Source organism: Oncorhynchus clarkii, chromosome 14 (assembly GCF_045791955.1).
Source record: "Oncorhynchus clarkii lewisi isolate Uvic-CL-2024 chromosome 14, UVic_Ocla_1.0, whole genome shotgun sequence".
Taxonomy (NCBI): Eukaryota; Metazoa; Chordata; class Actinopteri; order Salmoniformes; family Salmonidae; genus Oncorhynchus; species Oncorhynchus clarkii.
Genome location: NC_092160.1, coordinates 8,076,150 through 8,102,044, shown reverse-complemented (window position 1 = coordinate 8,102,044; position 25,895 = coordinate 8,076,150). Strand labels below are relative to the sequence as shown.

The window sequence follows — 25,895 nt, the reverse complement described above, 5'->3', positions numbered from 1 at the left end:
CAAGTTGGAATGTTCAGTTTCCTAGTTCCAACTAGCATATGAAAGCAGCATAAGACAATGTATTGGCCCTGTTCACTATGACTTGGGAAGAGTGATTTGGAGCTGCCATTGAACCCAGGGGTAAATATTTGTAAAGCAGAGCAGTACTTGTGAATGTGGCATGTCAAAAATACTGGGCTTCCTACCATTCCTTTAACATGAGCCATCACCTTCCCAACATGACTGTATGAGAGAAAACACTATGGTGGAAACTAAGCAAACTAGACAATGAAAATCCACCTCAATGTGATAAATAGTCACACTGCACTGTCCTGATTCGTGACCACTCATTGAACGACAAAATGCCTTTCAGTAGCAATTTAGTGGGAAGCCCTGGTTGAACTGCCTGGGGTACGTCTCTTTCGCCAGACCAGTCCCCATGTCAGATTGCCCTTAATCTGATCACTTGTTAACCCAGCAGTCAGATCCAGGCCCTCACATAACCACACCAACCAGCCCAGTGGATTGGCTAGCTACAGTTGTCCCGACTTCCCCAGTGAGCAGTAACAAATAAATGAAATGGACTGACAAAAGGGGGAAAAGTGCGGTTACCTAGACAGTTGTACAACTGAATGCATTCAACTGAAATGTGTCTGAAAGCAAGGTCTGAAAGCATGATGTTCACAAGGATGATGTAGCAAACAGCTTAGTCACAAAAATGTACAAAATAAGCCTACAATTCCACTTTAAGTCATTTGACATTTTCAACATTTGCTTGCCTGGTTAGCGTTACATTTATGTGAAATCTGTGACCAACTCAAGTGATTTGCAATTGATCTGGAAATGTTTTATGTAGCCGCCTAGTCTCAAAATGTTCAGGTTCCCTGAACCTTTCAGTAAAACATACTTGTACCTTCAACGCTGGAAAACCAGCTGAAAACTGTCCTGATCTTGTTCAGCGCTGATTCTTTTTTTAGTTGAAAATACAGACATAGACCGCATAAAGGGCCAAATTAAATGGCAGATATAATTTATGTGCCACAACACACTACTCTCCCTCCCTTTTCTTATTCTCTTGCTTTCTTCCACATTCAGTCTCCCTCATACTAGTTCTCACTCCTCCAGTGCCCTCTTTCTCCCTCTTCTCAGTCTCTGCAGCCCCATCTCAATCCCCTAGCAGCATGCCTTCCCTATCTGGCCTGTCATACGCAGTGTGGGCCGCTGCATGGCGACTGCCTCTACTCAAGCTTGAAATTTGAGCCCATTATGTCAACAGGGGTTATGGGCAGAGAGGAGAGAGTGTACAGCAGTCAGAATGAAGCGAGAGGGAGAGAGAGGGGAGTGGAAAGCAAGGAATTCTCAGAAAGGAAGGAGAGACAAATATGGAGGAGAGAAGCAAGTGTGTAAATGAAGGGCTACAGCCTGGAAGTATACAATTATGGGCAAAATGGTTGTGTTCCTGTGTTCTTTGTGTTCCTGTAGTCTTTGTGTGTGTATTTTTTCACCCCATTATAGTTGTGCATGTTTTATCTGAGGAAAAACATTATTTGGCCACGTCTTATTGCTTTTTAAGTCCATTTCATCAAGGAAGAGACAAGTTATGGGTAACATACATTTTACTTAAACCATACATTTTACGTAAACTTCAACAGACACACACTACAAGTGGCACTTCAGCAATAAGCTCATTACACACAACTCTTTGACAAACATTATCAAGATACACTTATAGTGGCGTTGATTGATGGGTTATAATAACTGAGTGAAGAAATGGTACATAATAGCACTTTCCTAGTCCTGTTCCCATGTGCTTCTGAGTATACCGCTATTTCCAGTCGTCTTTCAAGTAATACCTACAGGACAAACACCTGCTAGCCGTTAGGCTGGTACCATAGAGATGGAAAGAGATATTTTATTTGTATCTGTGCCATTAGGACATTTGTGACAGCGCCATTGAGGCTACAACTCATAGGAATCGCCAACCAGTTGACTACTTTTTTAAAAGTGTTCCATTTTCAATATTAAAGCTAATATTGGTGATTTACCACCATCTGCAGTGCTGGAGTCCTGAACCAAATAGCGTAATTAAATGTATTGTGGCCACTAGATGGTGGTGACTTACCTTAAAGCAATTTACAAATCAAGACAATGCTCTGATCATTGGATGATCGCTCCCAACCATAGGAATCCACCCTCAATTGCGTACTTTAAAATGGTGGAAGTCATTAATGGTAACGTCCATGCTGAAATGTGCTATATCTTAGTTGAGTTCTCTAACTATCTCTAGTATACCGCACAGGGTTGAATCAAAGAGACAGAGAACTCCTCTTTATATCTGTGCCATTATAGTCTGACAGCATGGGCAGCGCCATTGAGGCTATACCTCATAGAGCCCCGCAGTGGAGGTGTCATAATACCCATAAAACTTTGCGGTCAAAACAGGGAAACGGTTCCAATCGTTTTTCCACTGTTCATTTTTTCCCATAGAGGATTTTAGAAACACTTCAAATATGGGCTGTGTTTCGTGTAGGCTTACCTTGGCGTGATGTTTTGATAACCGTGTAAATCTCTGTTGGACACGGTGACTTTTATCAATATATTCAGCTCTATTTACCTCAGATTTGAAAATGGTAATTAGCATCAAAGTAGACATCATGCAGAACTACAAATCCCTGCAAGCTCCTGCACGTCGTCTCTAGCTGACACCTTTGCTAACAGGTATTGTGTCAATTTAAAACTTGCACAAGACAGTTCACATAATTGTCAATGTTTAAAGATTTGTAGACAATTTATTCATTACTACATTTAGCTAACATTAGATAGTTAATCCAGAGATTCTTGCCTTTGCCTCGATTCGGCTGTCTTGTCCAGATCATCATGGCATTTGTAGTTCTTTATGATAGCCACATTAGCATTTCACAGATAAATATATTTCCCCGAATTCCTATGTATTAAAGTCACCTTGACCTAGAGATTTACACAGTTATCAAAACGTAACGCCAGGGTAAGACTACACAAAACACAGCCCTTACTTTAAGTGTGTCTAAAGTCCCCAATAGGAAAAATCAAATGGTGGAAAAACAATTGGAACAATTTTCCTGCTTGACCGCTAGATTTTATAGGTATTATGACTCATACTGTAGTACTCTAATGGAATCCCCACCCAGTTGACTATTTTGACTACTTTAAAATGGCAGAAGCATGGTGGAAACCCTCAATGGTGCTGCCCATATTAAAACAGCCTTTTGGCCACTAGAGGCCTCCATCATTCTCTATGGGTCGAATCAGTGCATAATCCTAGATGACCGACATGGTAAATAGTTGGACAACAAATCAGTATACCAGAGTTCACAATCAGAGGGCCAGAGTAGAGAAAGGAGAGGGGTCGAAGGGACTAATAATCAATGCACACAGATCAAAGCACTGGTCAACACAATGAATAGTTCTTTGAAAGGTGCTCTTGGTCACTTTAAAAAGGCTTACACCCAGTAAACTGCCTCTGATACTTTCTGCTGGGAACCACATCAGTCTACACAAAAATTATTATTATTGAAAAAGGCTTTTGTTGCATGTTGGACCCAGACGCAGGACTTGTGTATTTGTGAGTCTCACTTCGATACCATGACTCAAATTGACTGTCTTGTTTAATCTCACACCGACTGGTGACCATTGTCAGTAGCGCAACTTCACCTTTCAGATTCCCTTTGTCCTCTTCTACTTGCCGTAGGCCCTTACCCCCCACATACACTATGTAGACCTGTTTGGGTGGGCAGTGGGCACATCAGTTTCAATAACAACAAAAAAAAGAGCACCAACTGCGATCAACAAACAACACTTTCCCCAAGTATTTTTCCTTGCTCTCCCCCTCACATTCCATTCCCCCTCACATTCTATGACCCTTTCAGTATCAGAACACTGAGCAGAAGCTCGTATGTTGCGTTGATGATGCCCCAGGAGAGAAGGGAGCGGTGGTAGTTGAGGTGCGCCCCTCGGAACAGCATGGCCACGCTGCCGCCCCTCTCCCTCCACACCGTCATTAACACCTCCCCACAGGGGCGGAAAGCACCCCCCACCTGGGACTGGGCCCGCGACTTCACCACATTCAGCGGGTAGAACATGATCCCCAGTGCCGCCCCCAGCATCCCTCCACACACAAAGTCATTGACCAGGTGGCCAGCCCGGCTGGAGGCCTCAGGGAGCTGCTCCTTGATGGGCCCGCGGAACCCGAAGAACAGCACATTACTGGGCCCGTTCCTTATTAAGACCGGCACCAGGCCGCGGTAGCACTCCTTCACACCGTACTCGCTCAGGAGCGTCCGGAAGGTGTGGGCCGTGTTTTGGAAGCGGCCGTGGTGCCGGTGGTCCTGGAGGAGAGTCTGCACACGCTCAAACGGCGTCAGCACAGCCTCTGCCGTGCCCGCCAGCGCCGCCGCAAAGCTCCGTGTCACCAGCTCGGGAATGCCGCTGCCGGTGGGCACCTGGTCCAATAAGACCCGGGAGAAGTCCTCGTACAAGCCGAACATGATGGCTACAGTGGTGGTCTTCTGGAGAAGAGGAGGGAGCAGCCCCCTGTAGAGTTTCCTCATCCCGTCCCGTTGGAGTTGTCTGACGGCCTCTCTGGCCAGCACACCGTGAAGCTGTTGTCTGAACAGAACCTTCTGGATGGGGAAGGTCACCACGATGTTGGTGAAGGCAGCTATGGAGCCACAAACGTAGTGCTTCCCTCGGGGGCCGAGCGCTGCGCCCAAACCCCTGCCAGATAGCAGGGAGCCCCCTCCTTTACCCAGGGACCCCTGGGGCTGTGACGTGCAGGCTGACTCTGGGTCCATGGTGGTAATAGCCATGGGAGATGAGACACACCCTGAGCCTACGCCACCAGCATCACTGCTTGGGAGACAACCTCTATGATTTTACACCTGTGGGAAGGAATGAAAGAGTTAAATTTACAATGTTTAAAATTGGCTGCAATATTATCTATTGGTACTGAAACAGCATGTGAACTGAAGTTACTTGTTCCTTTCAGCAAAACATGCATTGTCTACTATAACATTGTAACAAATGGATGGTCAACCAGTCTGCAAAAACTCCCTCATGATTAGTGGAGAAGGATTGTGTGATTATGAGGCTAGTATCCAGAAGGCATCAGGCTGTCTGCACTGGGGTAGGACTGCAGTTTTACAAAATGATAAGACACCGGTAATATTTGGAGAAAAAATTGAACAGGTTGCCAGTGAAACAAGGATCTTGGGTAAGTAGGTTTGGTAATACAGTTCAATGCACCACGGACACAATCCAGGTCTGTGTACTGCATCTATTGAAACTTGGCTACAACTTTGCTGCCGTTACCACCTCAGTGATAAGAACTATTGCATAACTTGATTCTAATGTACAAGGTGTGATGTACTCTTCCGAAAGGAATTAAGAGACATGCATGCATCATCATCATTTTGTGCAGTCTAGAAGTTGTCCAGAAACAATTTAAAACCAAGCTCCACATTCAAGTGCCTTCTAAACATAGGTCAGAGTAGTGGAACTGTCACTGGAGGGTAATTAGAGGTCAAGCTATGAAAGCAGATTTCGACAGAACTGCTTCTGCCAAATGCAAACCGTTAACAAATGAGCTGAGTCACCCAGTGCAGATGAACTGTCAGTGACCAGGAGGAACAGACAGTTTGCCAACTTGGTTGTTGAGTCTGATCATCGTTGTACTCTGGTTAGAAGGTCTTGAGTAAAGTTAACGCCTTCTAGGAACTCCCCATTTGCTGTCATGACTCATGCTATATGGACACACCTAAATGATGCACACATGAAATGCTCAAGTTGGCTAGGTCAATGGAGAAATGGTCAATACGGTCAAGAAAGACATGCTCAAGGCTATCGGAGTTTTAATCTATCCAGCCAACGTTAGCTTCAGGATGTATTCCAAAGATTACACACGGGCACAATCCAGATAATTCTGAATGAGTCATTGCTTTCCTGGCCAACTCCAAAACAAAGGACAGTAACGTTACAGCCTGCTAAACCCGTCTTCGTCCTGGCTAAACCCACCAAAATTTTTCTTGATTGTATGTCAAATGGTTGCGTCTACGCTAACAAGCCAGCTAGTTAGCTAACATCCTTTTTAGGGCCTTCTTTAGCAGCCAGTGACATGGCTAATCTTGACAGTCAAGATTTCCTTAACAAGCTATGGTAAACAGGAGTTTGACTGAGCTAGCTATCTATTAAGTTAGATACAGATTACAGGCATTTTGTATCCAGTTAACGTTGGCTAGCAAGTTGGCAGTGTCAAAGCGGACAACTGGCTTTTACTTGATTTTTTTGTGCCCAGACAAACAGTTCCGAGATAGACAGCCTTGGATGGGCATGCTATCGTTGTAAATGTAAAAAAAAAAAACATTTTTTAAAATTAACATCATATAGGATATTTCAACACTAGGTCCAAAGTATCTACGTTTACTTGTCTTTTACCTTGCCACGAAGAAACCGTAGTTTAACACGGAAATTGCGTTTGCTAGGTCGGTCCGTCTGCTGTCGATCGCCGATGCATAGGGAAGCAGCTGACAGCAGGAAAACCAATCGAGATGTAAATAGCGTGCCTTACGACCCCCGGGCCCTCGCTAATCTACAAATAACCATACAAAAATAAGTATCCACTATAGTTTGTGGTTGAAGGTTTCAAACGTATCAGTTTATACGGATTTTCTCATACACACTAGAGGGGCTATTGTTCAAGCGTCCTGTTGGCTCTCTTGAATCATGTTACAACTACAAGGTGTATTTGATAAATAACATTTGCATCTCAATTAGATTATATTTTGAGGGTTAACTCCATGACTAGAATACTGCCCCGTGCTTTTTGTGATGCTCTATTTTGCATTGACACGTTTTTGTCTGGTTGTGTGATCTGTCCTACATTTTATATGTGCAATATTCTGTCATGCACCAGGCGGCAGCATTTACCAATAGGATCCTTGTCGTCACTAGTTACCACAGTCACAAATGGCTTAAAATCTGATTTTAAACCTAACGCTAACCTTAACCACACTGCTAACCTTATGCCTAACCTTAAATTGAGACCAAAAGTGTTTACGATAAAGTCAATGTTGCTGCGGATCAGCTCTAGTGTCTAGTAGTGACTGATAAGCCTAGTCAATGATACCTCGAATCTAATGTTATCACACGTGCGACTGCACGTCATGATGTCATAAAAATATTCCCATTCATGGGAGCAATAAACAAATGCCCGAATTTCAATTTCAATCCTAGCAAATTCATATTTTGGGCACTGTATCCCACGGATTACAATAATATGACCAAATATGTCAGCACAAAAGGACTGCGAGTTTTTAATGAAAGGGGCTCTGGATCTTGTGTCTGATGACCGCTAGATCCCTCTATCCCACTGACTTCAATATTTAGGTAAACTGCGTCTAGTGAATTGCGTCTAGTAAAGTGCTACTAACGAGTCATTTAGAATACATGTAACGTTAGGAAAACTAGTCTCAAGAGGTCTGGTCCTTGGCTGTATTGCACACAGGCTGGAATGGAATGTCACATTGGTGTCTTGTCTTGACAGAATGAGATGTACACCATTGGGGGAAATGCAAAGACAACTTCAGCCGGCATACAGCTGTACGACATGCGAGTGAAAGTTCTTATCTCAATTTATACACAGACTCACAGTACTGTTGATGACTGATATAAATGCTGTTGTTTGTAGTGTGTCCTTTAGTTTTATCAATTTGCTCAAAAGTACCGTAAATGTCAGAGTAACCACTAGCCAGAAGTTTAAGCATTGCAAACTGAAACTAGCTAGCTACTAGCTAAAGTTAAGCAAGCAGCTACCAAATTAGCTACATTCTTAATTATTGCAACATAACCATATTAGCTCTTGAATAACTAAACAATTCACAAGCATGTGCAGACAATTAATCGGTTTATTTTCTCTTCTGTACACTTATTACATTTTAGCTACAAGACAAAAGCACATACTGAACAAAAATATAAACGCCACATGCAACAATTTCAAAGATTTTACTGAGTTACAGTTGATATAAGGAAATAAGTACATTGAAATAAATAAATTAGACAGTAATCTATGGATTTCACATGACTGGGCAGGGGCGCAGTCATGAGTGGGCCTGGGAGGGCCCTTTTGGGAGCCAGGTCCACCCACCATGGAGTCAGGCCCAACCAATCAGAATGAGTTTTTCACCACAAAGGGGATTTATTACAGACAGAAATACTCATCAGCCCTCCGGGTGGCTGGTCTCAGACAATCCCGTACTTGACGAAGCCGGATATGGAGGTCCTGGGCTGGCGTGGTCTGTGGTTGTGAGGCTGGTTGGACGTACTGCCAAATTCTCTAAAAGGACATTGGAGGTGGCTTACGGTAGATAAAGTAACATTCAATTCTCGGGCAACAGCTCTGGTGGACATTCCTGCAGTCAGCATGCAAATTGCACGCTCCTTCAAAACTTGAGACATCTGTGGCATTGTGTAGTGTGACAAAACTGCACATTTTAGAGTGGCCTTTTATTGTCCCCAGCACGAGGTGCACCTGTGTAATGATCATGCTGTTTAATCAGCTTCTTGATATGCCACAGTACGCCTGTCAGGTGGATTGATTATCTTGGTAAAGAAGAAATGCTCACTAACAGGGATGTAAAAAAAATTGTGGGCAATTTCTGGGATCTTTTATTTCAGCTCATGAAACATGTGACCAACACTTTACATGTTGCATTTATATTTTTGTTCAGTATAGTTACTGCCAGCTAAAGCTAACAACACCTCTTCATCAAGTAATGTTAGCCTATCAAAAAGGTCCCTAGTGGAATGACAGCAACATAGCTGCTTGTTAAAGAAGAGATGGAGAGGTAGAGAGACACTTAACATTGGTACATTCAGAGAAAACTCTCACCTACAGTAACCATATACTTTGCATGAATGTCTAGAAATCATGAATGTATTTACGTGAAATGCCTGGGTTTGCCAGGGATCTCTCTCGTGAACAAGGCAGCCTTGGAAAGGGAGTTGGGCCTTTTGGCGGCACGCTTGTAAGGCTCTGATTGTCCGAAATGGTTCCGACAAGTCTTCTACTGTTGTCCTTCTCCGTAGTTGTCTGGTACCCGGTGACTTGTTGTGTAGTCCTTAACAGAACTACAGAGTTGACTTTCCTCCCATTCACTCTTGAAGATGCTTCTTTGAAGATAGACTAGCCAGCCGTGTCGATGGTTCCCCAGTGGGGTGATGAGAATGGCATAATACGATGGTTTGAGCAGAGTGACAGAATGGTCCTACGTAAATTCACTTTCGAAGATACTTTACTTAGGACAGCTAATCAGCCGTACCAGTGATTGTCCGGGAGGGGAGTTTATCGTCTCTACCTCGTGTTGAGATTCAAAGTTCAAACCACTTTAAACGTGCAGCTGCACGTCTTTCTGGTCTGGTACGTTCATTTCTTAACCCATCATTTATACAGTTTGCAGGAAAGGCGTGGTTCCGGCAGGCTGACACTCTCTGACCTCACTCAGGGCGGTGACTACTCACTGTGCAAAGTTATTTAAAAAAACTCTTATCTCTTATAGCTTCTCAAATCACATCACTATCTTAACAAAAACACGTTCATCCCTTTTTAGGGAGAGTCGCTGTTCCTGAGAGTGATTGGTAAGATCTGTCAGCAGGGCAACTTCCAGTATGATAACTTTTTCAAATACGTCACCAGTATCCTTCTCATACAGTATATCTAAAATAATCTTGATTAACCCAGAACTAAAATCTTGAGTAATTTTAGCTCTCTTCTCTCTCTCTCTCTCTCTCTCTCTCTCTCTCTCTCTCTCTCTTTCTCTCTCCCCCCTCTCTCTCTCTCTCTCTCTCTCTCTCTCTCTCTCTCTGTTTGTTCCCTTTAAATAGTTTGTTCCTGCAAATATTGATATGCTGGAGGAGTTTGCAGACCTGCCACTACAGAGGGGGGCGTGTCCAGCTACTGCCCAATAAGGGAATGCTAATCAAGTAAGCACCTCCCACTGGCATATGTTTATATATATTGTACACAGTCATGTTTACATACAGGTAGCGAATAGCAGCTCAGCTGTGAAGCATTATGTTGAAAAAGGGTTAGCAGTACAACGCGCCATCTCTCCAATATTGAAAAAACTTGTTTGAGATTCTTGACAACACCCACTCTCAGTGGGAGTTGAGGAGTAGGATGAGGTTGCCTCTAGATACTGATCTATGATCCATTTTTTGCTTTTCCTCTTAATGTTAAAGGTAAAGCTCTTTAGAGGGTAAGCTGATCCTAATTTTTAACCCAGAGTGTGAGTTGATAAATGTTGGTGTTTACTGACCTCAGGAACCCTAGTCCCGCTCGGGGTGGGGAGTTAAACACCCTGCTGCTACCTGGGGTGCAGACGACCGACAGGCACCCCTGCCCAGCACCCCTAAGCCAAACACTCTCTCCATCCCTCAGGCCCAAACCTCATTTACATTTTCTGTCTGCCGTTTTCATCGAGTCCTTGTTGTGTTTTATTTGAATGTTTTCATGAAAATGTCATATTTTATATTCATATTTTTTCATATTTTCATGTATTTTCATGTTTGACCCATTGCATCCGTTTATGTGGTTGTTACTGATTTTTGAAGTCTATTTCGATAAAAAAAATGCTATCTCTAGTTGTCATTGCATTTGTGAACATTCATGTTTGACTATGTGTTATTGTTTTTGACGTTGTTGAATCTTCCCGTCAAAATGTTGCCTTCTTGGTAGATACCTGATACTCTCACTCAATTTCAAAACTATGAAGACTGTATGTGAGCAAAAGTTGTTTCCTTGATGTTGTGTAATTTTTATTTATTTTTATCATTGATACATTTGTGTTTTGTCACAGTTTTCTCATTGATAAATTTGTGTTTTCTCACCTGTTGCTATAGAGGTTTGGACAAAAATAAACCGTGTCTGATTTATAAAAGGATTCATGTGAAGAAAACGTTAGAAAGCGTTTCTTTCTCATACACACCCCTTGTCTGTGTTCCTCTGCCATGTAGGCACCGTACAGTGACGCGTGGCATCACTAAGGGGGTGAAGGAGGACTTCCGTCTGGCCGTGGAGAGACAGGTGTCACTCTGCACGGAGAACCTGCACACTGTCCTCCACCGCTTCTGTATCAATGAGAAGATCATCATCATCCAGTCCCTGCCCTGACCTCTGACCCCTTCAACTTTGACACTTGGACATCTGACATTTGGCTCATGGGTCTAATGTCCACAGTGAAACGCTGTTCGCTGTGCCGCTTGTGTGCCCAGAAGAGCATCATCGTCTTCCATCAGACCTGACAATTGAACTCCTGACCAAATATGACCAAATAACAATAATTAGAAAGAGATAAATGACTTGTTTCCCTCTTTCTAGGGTTTATCTGTGGTGCTAACGTTACTCATGAGCGTAAAATCTTCTGTACTTTTCCCCCTTGTTGTACTACTTGCCTTAAAATTAGATAATGACTTTCAAAGGATGTTCTTGCTAACATGAGAAGGTTCTGTACTTGAGAAGGATTCTGTTTTTGGGGATACTTAACAGGGATTGGTCTACTGTGTCTGTGGTATTTGCTCTCTGTCTGTCATTGGTTGTCTTGATACTTTGAGTTTATTTTTCATTTTTGGATCATTTTGTGTTGCCTGGCTACCCAAACTCTTTGCTCCGGCCAAACGCTATGGCACGCCCACAGACATAATTTTCTTCTCCACAATGAGACTGGTTTGAGTACCTCCACAACCATTTCTGGAATGGATTGGTCCCAAAAACCAATGGGTTGGGCCAGAGCCAGAACACACGTGTGTAAAGCGACGTTTGAAAATTTGTCATTGGCTTTGATACTCAGATTGGTTAGAGATGATCCAATCGCTGATGACTCAGTTTTGTACAACATCCCTCATTTTGACGTCTCCACAAACGACTGTAGCGAACGATAGAGCAGCGGAATAATTACTTTTGAGTCATCAGGCAGCATTTTATGAAGTGTATAGAAAAAAAGACGTTCTAAATAATTGTGAGATTGTTGGAAAGTTGACAGATGTGAGAGTATTTTTGATATTTCTAGATAACATTAAAGAAATATATCAATATTTTTCTACCCCAATTTATCTGATTTTCTCTCTCCCTCTCACTCATCCACGTCGTCTCGTACAGGTGCAGTGGGCAGGTCAGCCTGCAGTGCAGCCCTGAGATTGGCCCAGAACAGCCTGTGCTTGCCCCTGTCCTGGGGCCACTCCAGATAGGTGTGTCTGCCCATCATGGCCTTTAGCTGATAGTACTTGGAGGGGATCATGTACTGAGGCAGAGGCTCCAGGAGCACCAGGATCACACTGTCAGACCCTCGGGTCAACCGCTGGTGGCTGGCAAAGTACAGCTCATAGTGGCACCACTCGCTCCGGACGAAGTGGCGAGAGAGGACAAACACACAGCGCCGGCTCCTCTCCACGCATTGGATGATGTTCTCCACGATCGTCTTCCCCGGGACGAAGTCCCTCTCATGGCGGCAGATGTGGAGGCCCCCGCCGGAGCCTTCCAGATTAGGCAAGAGCTGGCCCTTGACCCAATCTGCATCATGCTGGCTGTAGGACACAAAGGCGTGGAACACCACCCCCTCCAGTTCCTCGGGCCGGACCTGCTGGGTCCTGGCACGGTGCTTTGCCCGGGTCCACTGCCGGATCATGCCCAGGTACCATGGAATGTCCAGGTGGTGACACAGAGTCACCATAACAATGATAACAGCCACTGCCGGGCACAAGATGGCCGTTGCCAGCAGGCCGACATTGCAGGAGATCTCAGGGATCTGGAAGCCCTCCAGTGTGGAGTTCCTCCAGGCTTCAGGATAGCTGCAGCGATAGGCTCCTGGCCAGTGGAGAAGTTGGATTGCAGGGTGTCCGCTGCCCAGGCCAGTCCCAGCACCCAGATCGCTGAAGCCCCTCAGGCCACACGTACAGGTGAAGGGGTTTCGGCTGGCATCTAGAACCTGTAGAACAGGGCAAGTTTCCAGAACTCTCACAGATGGGGCATGGAGGGAGTTTTCCCTGAGAAGGAGATACTTAAGGTGTGGGAATCCAGCGCACACCGGGAGGTCCCTCAGCCGGTTGGCACTCAGGTCCAGGGCCAGGAGGGAGTCCAGGGCCAGCAGGGTCTCTGGTACAGTGGAGATCTGGTTGTTCTGGAGGTCCAGGCTGACGGTGCCATTCGGCAGGCAGCTAAATACCGACTCACTCAGCCCATTGGAAGATAGGTTCAGGTGGACAATGTTCGGTGGCCAGTGGCATTCCTGGCCGCTGTAAACCAACGAGTTGAGGCTGAGGTCCAGGTGACGCAGAGAGATCATGTTCTGGACCCTCTTGCTCAGGGTTTGAAGGGACCTGAGGTTGTTCCCTCTCAGAACCAGGATGTTTACTTTATTCAGGGTTGTACACTCTACAGTGATTTGCTGTTCTACTCTGGAGAATACCGTATCAGCCAAGGCACAATCTGAGAAGTCTAGCTGCAGTATCCCACTGGGCAACTTGGGGCAGGTCATGTGTATGATGGATGTCTCAGTCATCGCCAGGCGCTCCACCGGCATGTTGATGAAGAAGTTACAGAGGACTTCCAGGGAGAAGAAAAAGCTAACCACCCCCGCTCGCCTGGCAGAGAAGGATTTAGTGTGGGACGTGTTTCTTCCTGGGGTGTCACTCACAGGTGGAATGTGGATGGCCACGTCTGAAGTGCTCAGGTGGATGATGGGGGATTCGAACACAGCGTTTATGGTGTTTGTCAGGTGCTTCCAGGTGATGGCCATATTTGTCAGGTAAAGATGTGTGGTGTTGACTGCCCTTCTCTCCTTCACAAGTTGCACCAGGTAACTGGCTACCAAGCCATTGATGTTCATACCCATCAGCTCAACCTCGTTGAACATCAACAGAGCGTCTGCGATCAGATTTCGATCGGTGGGTTTGTTCGTCAGGCCGATGCTGACCTTCTCCGCCTGGACGTCACTCAGGCTGCCACTCTCATAGGCTGTGAGATTCTCCAGACGAAGGGTCAAAGTTTGCAGGTGTACGTCAGTGATGTTGATGAAATCCTCCACCCTGATGATTTTTGCTCCGAGCCCCAGTCTCTCCAGCTTCGTCAGGCTGTGGAACTCCACCCCCAGGGTCATGGTGTGGAACATGTTAAAGGTCAGATCTAGGTCTCTGAGGTTCAACGCTAACAGCAAGTACCGTTGATCAGATAAGTTCTGGAGCTGGTTGTGTGAGAGGTCCAGACTCTCCAGGAGCGGAGTGGGATGAAACGTCTCCGGATCGATATCCTCCAAGACATTCCAAGACAAGTTGAGGAATCTCAGGTGAGTTGTGACTTGGAAATCCTCACGGCCAAGTTTGTGTATGTTGTTCTGGGAGAGGTCCAGGGCTTCGGTGCATGGAGGTAGGTTTCTGGGAACAGCAGATATGTTTCTGGAGGAGAGGTTGACAATAAGGGTATGGATTTCTGAGGAGGAGGGGGTGCTCTGATGGACTCCCATTAACGCAGCCACGGCCCAGAGGGTGACTGCCACAGCCCTCATCTCTGTTGAGGGACGAGAGAAAATGTAACAAACCATGTTTGTGTAAAAGTGGTAGTTATAATATTGTGTGTCATGTGTGCTGTGAATCATAATAAATCAATAGGCTTCCATTAGAATGTGAATAAAGGTTTTGGTTCCTGTTTTCGATATGAATGTTCTTCAACTTGCAGTGTTGTAAGGTTATTCGTTAAAAAGAAGCTTCCTTGTTTTATTTTAGACTCTTAAATAGACTCATTTTGGTCTATAATACAGTACCGAAACTCACAAATGTCTTAAAAACAGGTCTGGAACACACACGCACACAGAAAGAGGGGGGGAAAAAGCAGACTGACCTGTCTTTTCAGTATCCTATGGCTTTTCAACTGATGCGTCTGTTGAGATAATGTTGAGTCAGTCACAGTCAGTTCGTCTCTCACGTTTAGATAAATCTCTCTTTACCTTTGCGATTTCTCTCACTCACACTCGTCTTATCACGCTCACTCTAACCCTCTCTCTGAGCTTACAGTAAATGTTGAGCAGAAGGGAAACAGACATGTGAAACCAGGCCTTTCAAATGTGCAGGCAACTCCTGTTCCTTCTTCACTCACATCTCTTTCTCACTTCCCTTTTTATTCACAGTGATGGGCATAGAATTGAGTGCTTGACAGGAAATTAAGTTTGGCCACATATCTGTGTATTTGGCACAGCTAGTGGCTATGATAATATATTACTCATGGCTTCCTTATAAGAATATTACATAGCTCATTTTAAGGTAGATCTAACTTATTGTTATATTGATTTACAAAAATGGGTAGGGTTGGAGGATATAACAACTGCATAAGATATTGGTTACGCCGGCCAATTCTTTCTTGAGCAAATGATCGGGTGGCTGAAAATTAAAAAAATATATAGTTTTAGACTGCAAACTGACTGCAAGAAGCCTAGAAATATATAAAATTGGACTAAAACGTAATCATTTCAAACCTTGATTACATTTGGGGACATTGCCCTGCGTGGGGTGCCGTCTTTCGGATAAGATGTTAAAACGGGTGTCCTGACTCTGTGCTCATTCAAAATCCCATGGTACTTATCGTAAGAGTAGGGGTGTTCACCCCGGTGTCATGGCTAAATTCCCAAACTGACCACATTCCATCATGGCAACCTAATCATCCCCCTCATTCCTAATTGTCAAATATCACTCCTCACCTCTCCACCTGATAGCTGATGTGTGGTGAGCGTTCTGGCACAAAAATGGTCGCCGTGCATCACTGAGGTGGATGCTGTACATTGATGGGGATTGAGGTGAGTTTCCCTCTACTATGTAAAGTGCTTTGAGTACCTCTATTGTGGAAAAGCGCTATATAAATCCAATTATTATGAATAATTTGTAAACGATCACGTCTCTCTGTTAAGTGTTGGGGAATACTTGGGAACAGATTTCCAAAATGAAAACCAGTCGGAGATGATTTCCTGGTGGTTTTACAGTCTTCTATGTTCAAAAATTGATTAAATTATCTAAAAGAAAAAATGTAATAATAATAATTTGCTCAGCAAACTTGGTGGGGGGGGCAAATAAAACCAGCCGCGGGCCAAATTCGGGCCACTAGTTGGGGAATCATGCCCTAGACCAATGAGCCCTGCTGATCTTGATCGAGAAAAGCTTGAGTATTGTAATAGCCACCCACTACACATTTTCAACGACAGGGCTTGTTGGTCTAGGAGTATGGCATTTTCTTTGGGTGCGAGCGGTCCAGGGTTCAAATCCTGGCTGAACCCCCCTTTGTGAAAATTAGGGTTTTCAAGTCTGACCCCTTGCCACGTTCACAGTGTGCTTCTAAACACTCCCACTTCACTCCTCCCTGGGCCCGGAGCGTTGCTGACTTTACAGTGAGCTACTCTCTCCCTCTGACGCATGGATTCATGTGCTTCTCCAAGAGAGTGCACCATAATTCATATTTTCATCCCATATTCAGCAGTGGTAAAGTCGCTAATGGGAACTGATAGCTCCAGCCTAGCATCCCAAGATGTATCCCACCATATACCATCGCTGATCTCCCATTTGATATACTTGATCAAGTTTAGGCCAGTCAGCTCAAAGGTACAGCATACTTGTGCAGTGCTTTTCGGGAGGGTAGGCCTACATTTGTGCTGTATCATTGCAACCATGCTGATGTCAGGTCAGGTAGAGGTGAAGGATATCCATTCTCCAGCTAAATGGACCCTAACCTAATAACGCCTGTGACACATTTAATGATAAGGTGTCTCTATCTCCAACCACCACTTTACAACAACTGGCATCTTCACAGCTACACAAACAACAACATTAAGGATATGGCAGATGGGGAGTTGTTTCTGTTTTATTTTGTATTTCCTAAGATTAGATCAAAGATAGGTAACACGCGCACGCGCACACACACACACACACACACACACACACATACACACACACACACACACACACACACACACACACACACACACAATTTGCGGAAGTGAATGAGATCAAGAGGAACATCATGCCTGTTTTTATCTGTCGTCATCTTTAATCAAATCTAGGATAACAGTGAGGCCAGGCTTGGACTGATTTGGCCATAAAACCATAGGGAACGCTCAATTCTTCCCCAATATTCTTTGTGGCCCGTGGCTAAACTGTATTCTATTTGTCTCTGATTCCATGAATCCAACTGACATGTGGGTTTTATCTTGTGGATGTGCCCCACAGCTAAACCCTTAACTCAACCTTATTGTGGCTATTTCTCAAACAGGACATCTTGGGTTTGAATAGCTGCAAGAACAAGCCGATATTTTCCTTACTATCCATTAGGTTGTAATGATTCCAATACGACGGTAAGATCACTGAAAATATGATAAAATGAAGGGTAAAGTGATAGGGAGAGTAAAAGACTTAGCAGGAGACAGTGATTGTGAGATAGAGATGGGGGGGGAGAGAGAGAGAGAGAGAGTAAATGGGAGCTACATCCCAGTCATGGAGGTGAGGATGATCGGAGTTCAAGCTAATCATTGACAACATTATCATGCGTCTGCCTCAAAGGTGTGTGCGGGTGCGTGTGCTCCTGAGTGTATGAGTCAGTGTTTGTGAGTGTGGTTGTGCGTGTACAATGTACGTTATGTGTCAGAAAGAGGGAGGGGAGAGAAAAGGAGGGAGGTAGAGAGAGAGAGATATAGGGAAGTCCAACCATGTTAGCCTGTCAGATGGACACTGCACACCTCCTGGCTTCCACATGTAGACGTCTCAGTCTCCTGTAGTCGCTCACTTCAATTCCTTCATCTTCTAATCTTCATCATGGATCCCTCACCTTCTTAACATCCGGACCGCTGATACTTACACAGAAACAGTCCCTCAGACAGAGACCAGCTTATTTCTTCTAAAGGATTTTGGAAAACTCTGGAGAGGATCATTCTTCTTCTACAGACTCCAATATGGCAACATACCTTTTCTCGCTCTTCCTGACAGTGATGGTCTGGCGCGGAGATTTCTGTTCCCTGGGGGAGGGCAGGAGGCAGTGGCAGCATCCCACCACCCCAGAGCCCTTCACCCAGAGCCAGTCCTTCTTCCATGGGACCTTCCCCCCAGGGTTCCTCTGGGGTACGGGGACCTCTGCCTTCCAGACCGAGGGGGCCTGGGACTGTGACGGTAAAGGCCCCTCAATCTGGGATCACTTCACCCACTCAGTCCCCCACCGAGGTGATGGAAGTGTTGCTGACGCGGCCAGTGATGGCTACAACCGCTGGGAGGAGGACGTTGAGGCGCTGGGGTACCTCGGGGTGCGCTCCTACGCCTTCTCCCTCTCCTGGCCCCGAATCTTCCCAGACGGTGTTGCCACAGGTCGGCCCAATAGGGTGGCTGTGGAGCACTATGGGAGACTGCTCGACAGGCTCCTGGAGAGGGGAATTGAGCCAGTGGTCACCCTGTTCCATTGGGACCTTCCCCAGGCCCTGCAGGAGCACTACGGGGGGTGGAGGAATGACACCCTAGTGGGTTTGTTTGATGCATACGCTGCCTTCTGTTTTCGAACGTACGGGGGCCGTGTGAGGTACTGGATCACCATACACAACCCCTACCTGGTGGCAGACCAGGGGTACGGGACAGGGGTGCACGCGCCTGGAGAGACAGGCGACGCCACCGCACCCTTTAATGTGGCCCACAACCTCATCAAGGTAAGGCAGGGTCAAGGGTTAAGGGTCAGAGGATGAAGTTGCCCCATAGTCGATGAGCTTTGGTCAGTTTATTATTTTCCCTCCAATGGGAATGGTTAGGATTTCAGAAAGAAAAGTTCCTAGTTCTGTGTCAAAAGGCAATGGATTATTTGTACCCATTTGGGAGGGGGGTCAGGGGGTTGAGTTGTAAATTAGAACCCTTTGGATAGATTGACTTGTGTGAAAGGGTCTGTTGAACAGACCATAGTACAGACTAAGACCACGTTTAGTCAGACAGCCTGTTCCTGAACTTCGTACTTCTGTGGGATTTATCAGCTGATGTCGTCAGTGAATGTTTGCGTCATTCATTGGGTTCAAGACATTGCAAAGAAAATGAGTGAAGACATAACACTTGAAAAGCCATGGTACATGCTGTGCTTTATTCAGTCAATCAGGTTAAACTAATCCAAATGGTTTTATGTTGTGATATTCAATATTCACTGTGCTCCTTCAGCAGCTATTAGCAGTCATTGACCTCTTGTTAAAAAGTGTGTTTACCTTCTGCCATGAGAGGTTTATTACAGCTGCAGTACTGTGATTAGTAAACAGGACACTTAAGGAGCCACTGGGGGTCAAAGTCTGTGACAGCAACAGTTTTGCGGCTTCATTAATAATCAGCTCTGTCCCAGTGCATATTCACACTGTACAGGTCCGATGTCTGTACTATGTGTATGTGTATGTGTAATGTCTCTGCCATAATGCAATGCATGTAACAGACCTCCATTTGATTTATTTCTCATTTTATTTTCATTTCCAGGCGCATGCCAAAGTATGGCACACCTATGACACCTACTTCCGGCCGACTCAGAATGGTAAAGTGTCCATCGTCTTGGGTTCCCATTGGATGGAGCCTAAGAGAGACCAAGCCACACCGGTCAATATTGAACTCTGCCAGCAGTCCATGGAGGCGGTGCTTGGCTGGTTCGCCAATCCAATCTTCAGGGATGGGGACTACCCAGCATCCATGAGATCCACCCACAGGGGGCTTCTGCCTGAGTTCACCCCAGAGGAGAAACACTTGGTGCAGGGAACGGCTGACTTCTTTTCCCTGTCCTTTGGGCCAAACAACCTGCGTCTGGGCCGGAGTCTAGCCCACTATGGGCAGACTGTGTACCCGGACATGAGGCGGGTGCTGGGCTGGGTGAGGCTGGAGTATGGGGACCTGCCTGTGCTGGTGGCGGAGGGGGGCTGGTTCTCAGATGCAGCTGTGGAGAGAGAGGATACAGATGCCATCTACCTGATGAAGAGGTTCATCAACCAGGTGCTGCAAGGTGAGAAGGGGGCAAGGAGGAGGAGGCCGAGGATGGGGGGCAGGATTAGGGAAAACAGAGGAGGTCAACAAGAGAGAGTACAGTACCAGTCAAAAGTTTAGACACACCTACTCATTCATGGGTTTTATTTATTTGTACTATTTTCTATATTGTAGAATAATAGTGAAGACTTCCAATCTAGGAAATAACACATATGGAATCATGTAGTAACCAGAAAAGTGTTAAACAAATCAAAATAGATTTTAGATTTTAGATTCTTCAAAGTAGACACCCTTTGTCTTGATGGCAGCTTTGCACACTCCTGACATTCTCTCAACCAGCTTCATGAGGTAGTCACCTGGAAGGCATTTCAATTAACAGGTGTGCCTTGTTAAAAGTTCATTTGTGGAATTTCATTCCTTCTTAATGCGTTTGAGCCAATCCGTTGTGTTGTGATAAGGTAGGGGTGGTATACAGAAGATAGCCCTATTTGGTAAACGACCAAGTCCATATTATGGCAAGAACAGTTCAAATGAGCAAAGAGAAACAACAGTCCATCCTTATTATGGGGCGGCAGGCAGCCTAGCGTTGGGCCAGTAACCGAAAGGTTGCTGGATCGAATCCCCGAGCTGACAAGGTAAAAATATGTTGTTCTGTCCCTGAACAAGGCAGTTAAACCACTGTTACCTGGTAGGCCGTCATTGTAAATAAGAATTTGTTCTTAAATGACTTGCCTAGTTAAAGAAAGGTAAAAAAAAAAATGAAGGTCAGTCAATGCAAAAGATTTCAAGAACTTTGAAAGTTTCTTCAAGTGCAGTCGCAAAAACCATCAATCGCTATGATGAAACTGGTTCTCATGAGGTCTGCCACAGGAAAGAAAAACCCAGGGTGACCTCTGCTGCAAAGGATAAGTTCATTAGAGTTACCAGCCTCAGAAATTGCAGCACAAATAAATGCTTCACAGAGTTCAAGTAACAGACACATGAGACTGCGTGAATCAGGGACTGCGTGAATCAGACTTTCATGCATGAATTGCTGCAAAGAAATCACTACTAAAGGACACCAATAAGAAGAAGGGACTTGCTTGGGCCAAGAAACCAAGCAATTGATAATAGACCGGTGGAAATCTGTGAAGCATGGAGGAGGAGGTGTGATGGTGTGGGGGTGCTTTGCTGGTGACACTGTCTGTGATTTCTTTAGAATTCAAGGCACACTTAACCAGCATGGCTACCACAGCATTCTGCAGCGATACGCCGATATGCCATCCCATCTGGTTTGCGCTTAGTGGGACTATCATTTGTTTTTCAACAGGACAATGACCCAACACACCCTCAGGCTGTGTAAGGGCTATTTGACCAAGAAGGAGAATGATGGAGTGCTGCATCAGATGAGCTGGCCTCCACAATCACCCAACCTCAACCCAATTGAGATGGTTTGGGATGAGCTGGACCGCAGAGTGAAGGAAAAGCAGCCAACAAGTGCTCAGCATATGTGGGAACTCCTTCAAGACTGTTGGAAAAGCATTCCAGGTGATGCTGGTTGAGAGAATGCCAAGAGTGTGCAAAGCTGTCATCAAGGCAAAGGGTGGCTACTTTGAAGACTCTAAAATATATTTTGATTTGTTTAACAGTTTTTTGGTTACTACATGATTCCATATGTGTTATTTCATAGTTTTGATGTCTTCACTATTATTCTACAATGTAGAAAATAGCAAAAATAAAGAAAAACCCTTGCATGAGTAGGTGCATCCAGACTTTTGACTGGTACTATACATTTAACCTGATATGTTGTGCTATTTGTACCTCTTTGGTAACATCTCCTTCGTTCTGTGTTTGTCTGTGTCTAGCGATGGTGTTTGACGGTGTCAGAGTGTTTGGCTACACAGCCTGGTCTCTGGTGGATGGTTTTGAGTGGAACTACGGCTACAGTGTGAGACGAGGCCTGTTCTACCTAGATTTCAGCCAGGCCAACAGAACCAGGGTTCCCAAGACCACTGCTCTGTTCTACAGGCAGGTCATCAAGGACAACGGTTTCCTCAGTGATGAGATCACCGGAGAGGTCAAAGGGCGTTTCCCATGTGACTTCCACTGGGGTGTGGCCGACTCCAGCCTACAGGTGAGGGGATGAGAAGGAGAAGAAAGGACACGAGAGAGGCAGGAGAAAGGAAAGAGAGGGTGATTTTATTTTGCAAAACTGCTCTGCCTTCCTTGCTCTTGATCTCAAACAGAACAATAAGCAAGCTGGATGATGCAAACAAAAACAAAAACCTATATATTTCTTCTTTTATCAAAGGTCAATTTCTATCCCTTCTCCCCTCAATTCACCGACCCCCACCTGTACAGCTGGAACCTGACAGGGGATGGGGCACTGCGTCCTGTCCAAGGAGTCAACCTCCACATCAGGGAGGCACAGTGCACTGACTACCTGGCCATCAGTGGTCACGTGAGCCTCTTTAAGTCCACAGGGGCATCTCACTACCTCTTCGCCCTCAACTGGTCCCTAATCCTTGCCCAAGGAGATCTGTCTAATGTGGACACAGAGGCCCTAAGGTAGAGACATCAACTGTATACTGTGTATTCAAATGTTTACCACACATGCAAACTCACACTAAAATGCACGCCTGTATGCATACACACTTTGCATTTCAAACTCTTTCTAACAGGTACTACCGCTGCTTCCTCACCGAACTCCGCAAGCAGGGCCTGGAGGCTGTGGTCACCCTCTACTACCCTACTAACAGAGTCCCTCTGCTGGGCTTGCCCGGCCCGCTGCATGCCTCTGGCGGCTGGCTGAACCAGAGCACGGTGGAGGCCTTCCAGAGATACGCAGCCCTCTGCTACAGGGAGCTGGGGCCCTGGGTGAGCTACTGGATTACCATCAATGAGCCCAACAGACTAGTGGATGCCTACAAGATCGGGGAGGAGCAGCATCTGGCAGCCCATAATCTCCTCCTGGCCCACGCTAAGGCCTGGAGGCTTTATGAGAGGGAGTATCTCAGCCAACAGGGAGGACTGGTGTCCCTGGCTCTGCACGCAGACTGGGTAGAACCCGCCAACCCCTTCCTGGAGTCACATGCAACAGCCGCTCAGAGATTCCTGTTGTTTGAGCTTGGTCGTTTCCTAGACCCACTACTAGGGGGCAGAGAGGGGGAGGGTAAGAGTGGTAGGTACCCTCCAGAGGTGAGGAGGTACTTGGAGGAGAGGGCAAGGGTGATGGGCCTCCCTGGATCCCCACTACCACACTTCACCGCCCGGGAAAAAGAAGAGCTAGGAGGGGCGCTGGGCTTCATTGCACTGAACCACTTCACCACACGTCTTGTGTCACCACGCCCCCAGTCTCCTCAGACTGCCCCACCTAACCCCCAGCAACCTCCAGACCATGGCTGCCTGCTGATGTCTGACCACACCTGGGCCTCTTCTGGTCTGGAGCAGGCAGTGGTCCCCTGGGGCCTCCGGAGGGTGCTGCGCTGGGTGAAGGAGAGGTATGGAGGGGCCCTGCCTGTTGTAGTCACAGCCAGTGGGGTGGACGACCAGGCCCCTGTAAATGATCTGCTCAGGCAGCACTACATCAGAAATTACCTACAGGAGGCCCTCAAAGGTGAGCCTCTCTCTAACCTCCTCAAACTCCCTTCAAACCCCCAAACTCCAGTCAAATGATAACCCACTAGTTTGTTCTTATCAGAAATAGCCTGGAGGTTCTATACTTATTTCTATTGTTCGAAATAAACAGACCTCTCTGCAGTTTCTTCTGCAGACAGGTAGAGTAGGGCACTCATTAGCAGCTTTAAGTATGAGAGGTCGAAGTTGACTTTTCTCACAGCTCATTTCCTAACACACCACAGCACACGGCCGTATCACATGAGCCCCCTCATAAAACTCATGGACTTTACTGTATAAGAAACCTTTGAGCTCATAAAGTTCATCCCAGTGAGAACTGTCCTGTCATGTACTGAACTAAACGTTCTGTGCAGTACTTTAGCCACAATATGCTACAGCTTCTCTGTTGACATTGCTTTTCTATATGTCAAAAGAGGGATTCTGACCTCAACCTCTCCCTGTTTTTGCTCCTCTCCAGCTCGCCAGTTGGATGGAGTCAACCTAAAGGGCTTCTACGTCTGGAAGCTGCAGGATCGACACGTCCCTGAGTTCGGCCTCTTCACCTCTTCCCACCACAAGTCCCGACCCAAAGCCTCCATCGCAGCCTACAGAGAGATCATCGAGCGCAGGGGTTTCCCTGGCAACAACGTCACATCCTCCTGTAGGATCATTGACCGCAGGGCGGTGTGTTCCATCTGCGCTCGCATCTCAGAGAACAAACTGCTGCTGTTCTTCGCTGCATGTCTCCTCCTTACGTTAGCTATGCTGGTGGGGGTCGTCATTGTCGTCGTCAGGGGGAAGAGGACTAGGAGGAGGAGGAGGGTGGGTTTGCCGGTGTGTCCCATCCCGCTCGGGAGGAAGTGTCAGCCGTGGGAGAGAGTGTCACTACAGAGTGTGACGGATAGGATCCGCGTGGTCCGCCGTTAGTCAGGGCCTCATTCATACTGAGTTTATTCCTGTTGTAGTGGCCAGCAGGTTTTACACGCCAGCCAAGCTTCCAGGAGAGCGCCATGGTGCCCTTTTGAGTCGTGGTTCTTAGGGACAGGTCTAGGATCAGCTTACCCTCCCCAAAACCTTGAACTTATTGGATAAAGGAAAAATTTAGATCAGTGTCTAGGGGGCAACTTCATTATCCTCCACAAGCCCAATGGGACTGGGCTCAACGCAGCGGGATCAGCAAGGGCCAAGGGGTCATCTTCTGTCTGAGCCCTAGAGATACCACATATTGATGATCAATGTATAGGCAATTAACATAATTGACAGTATGTAGGCTATATGTTATCACAGACAAGAATATGATGTTGCCATGGGATTGCTTTGTTGTTTCGTTGACAGAACGTTGGCTATAGCTTGAGATCTTCTATGAATGCTGCTGTTGTGATGTACTGATCATGTATGGTGTACAAGAGCGGCCTGTTAGTATGACTTGTTGGTGTGTGTCATAGTGTGTCCTCACCTGTCTTGTAATTTGGTGGGTACTTATATTTGTCCTATTTCACACGTGTACAAGTGTGAATTTATACGTGTGAATTTATAAATGTTTTTTTTTTTTTTTTGCATATCCCAACTCTCCCTGAGACACCCTTGGACAGTCTTTGTATATTTGTAGTAAGGAGTTCCTAAAATAGGGAGTCTGAGCTGATGGCAGTAGTGTTTTTCCCTCTGCGCTCCAGAGACAAAACCACTTGAACATGTTATCTACAAATGGCTAACTCAAGCGCTTATTCTAATTTATTATTGCCAATGATTGTGCACCTTTTTTGGGAAGATGATGGGCAAAGTTTCAAAACATTTTATTCTGTAAATGAATCCAAAATAATACATTATATGTGAAATAAAATGAAATCGTTGTGCCAGAAGTTGCTTCTCTATGTGGGCACTGTTTCCTTCAGACACTGCTGCCCCCTAGTGGGTGTCATATGTCCCAAAACTGGTTCACGGCCCTTGATAAGAAAATAGAGAGAGAATGAGAGAGAGAGAGAATTGAGAGTGAGAGAGAAATAATTGGTAGAGAGAGAATTGAATTGAGAGACAGAGAACTGAGAGAGAATTGAATTGAGAGAGAGAGAGAGAGAGAGAGAGAGAGAAAGAGAGAGAGAGAGAGGGAGGTTGAATCCAAGATGGCGTAGCAGTAAAGACGTTGTTTGTTGTTGTCCTGTGTACATTTTTTGTTGTCTTTTTTTGTATATATTTCAATCTCTTTTTCCATTTTTAAATTAAATATACCTTCCAGCAACCCTCCTCACTCAATGTGATACGAATCTGCTATTTTAAGAGGTTCTAGCTAT

The 25,895-nt window shown here is 45.7% G+C and overlaps 3 protein-coding genes and 1 pseudogene across 3 annotated transcripts; 2 read left to right on the top strand and 2 right to left on the bottom strand.

Moving 5' to 3' along the window:
* Nucleotides 1-1,580: 1,580 nt before the first annotated feature.
* Nucleotides 1,581-6,539, bottom strand: LOC139366204 (mitochondrial nicotinamide adenine dinucleotide transporter SLC25A51-like). The gene is made up of 2 exons (XM_071103428.1): nucleotides 6,448-6,539; nucleotides 1,581-4,895 (listed from the first exon to the last, which is right to left on the bottom strand). Exon 2 carries the CDS (start codon nucleotides 4,821-4,823, stop codon nucleotides 3,870-3,872), a length of 954 nt encoding a protein of 317 aa, XP_070959529.1. The 5' UTR covers nucleotides 4,824-4,895; nucleotides 6,448-6,539; the 3' UTR covers nucleotides 1,581-3,869.
* On the top strand, nucleotides 5,820-11,179 carry LOC139365811 (integrator complex subunit 10-like; annotated as a pseudogene).
* Nucleotides 7,902-15,091, bottom strand: LOC139366203 (toll-like receptor 6). Its single transcript, XM_071103427.1, has 2 exons — nucleotides 14,897-15,091; nucleotides 7,902-14,566 (listed from the first exon to the last, which is right to left on the bottom strand). Exon 2 carries the CDS (start codon nucleotides 14,562-14,564, stop codon nucleotides 12,138-12,140), a length of 2,427 nt encoding a protein of 808 aa, XP_070959528.1. The 5' UTR covers nucleotides 14,565-14,566; nucleotides 14,897-15,091; the 3' UTR covers nucleotides 7,902-12,137.
* Nucleotides 15,092-17,754: 2,663 nt separating this feature from the next.
* Nucleotides 17,755-25,463, top strand: LOC139366202 (klotho beta). Its single transcript, XM_071103425.1, has 6 exons — nucleotides 17,755-18,722; nucleotides 19,519-20,032; nucleotides 21,858-22,126; nucleotides 22,304-22,560; nucleotides 22,674-23,608; nucleotides 24,086-25,463. Exons 1-6 carry the CDS (start codon nucleotides 17,985-17,987, stop codon nucleotides 24,532-24,534), a joined length of 3,162 nt encoding a protein of 1,053 aa, XP_070959526.1. The 5' UTR covers nucleotides 17,755-17,984; the 3' UTR covers nucleotides 24,535-25,463.
* The last annotated feature ends 432 nt before the right edge of the window (nucleotides 25,464-25,895 follow it).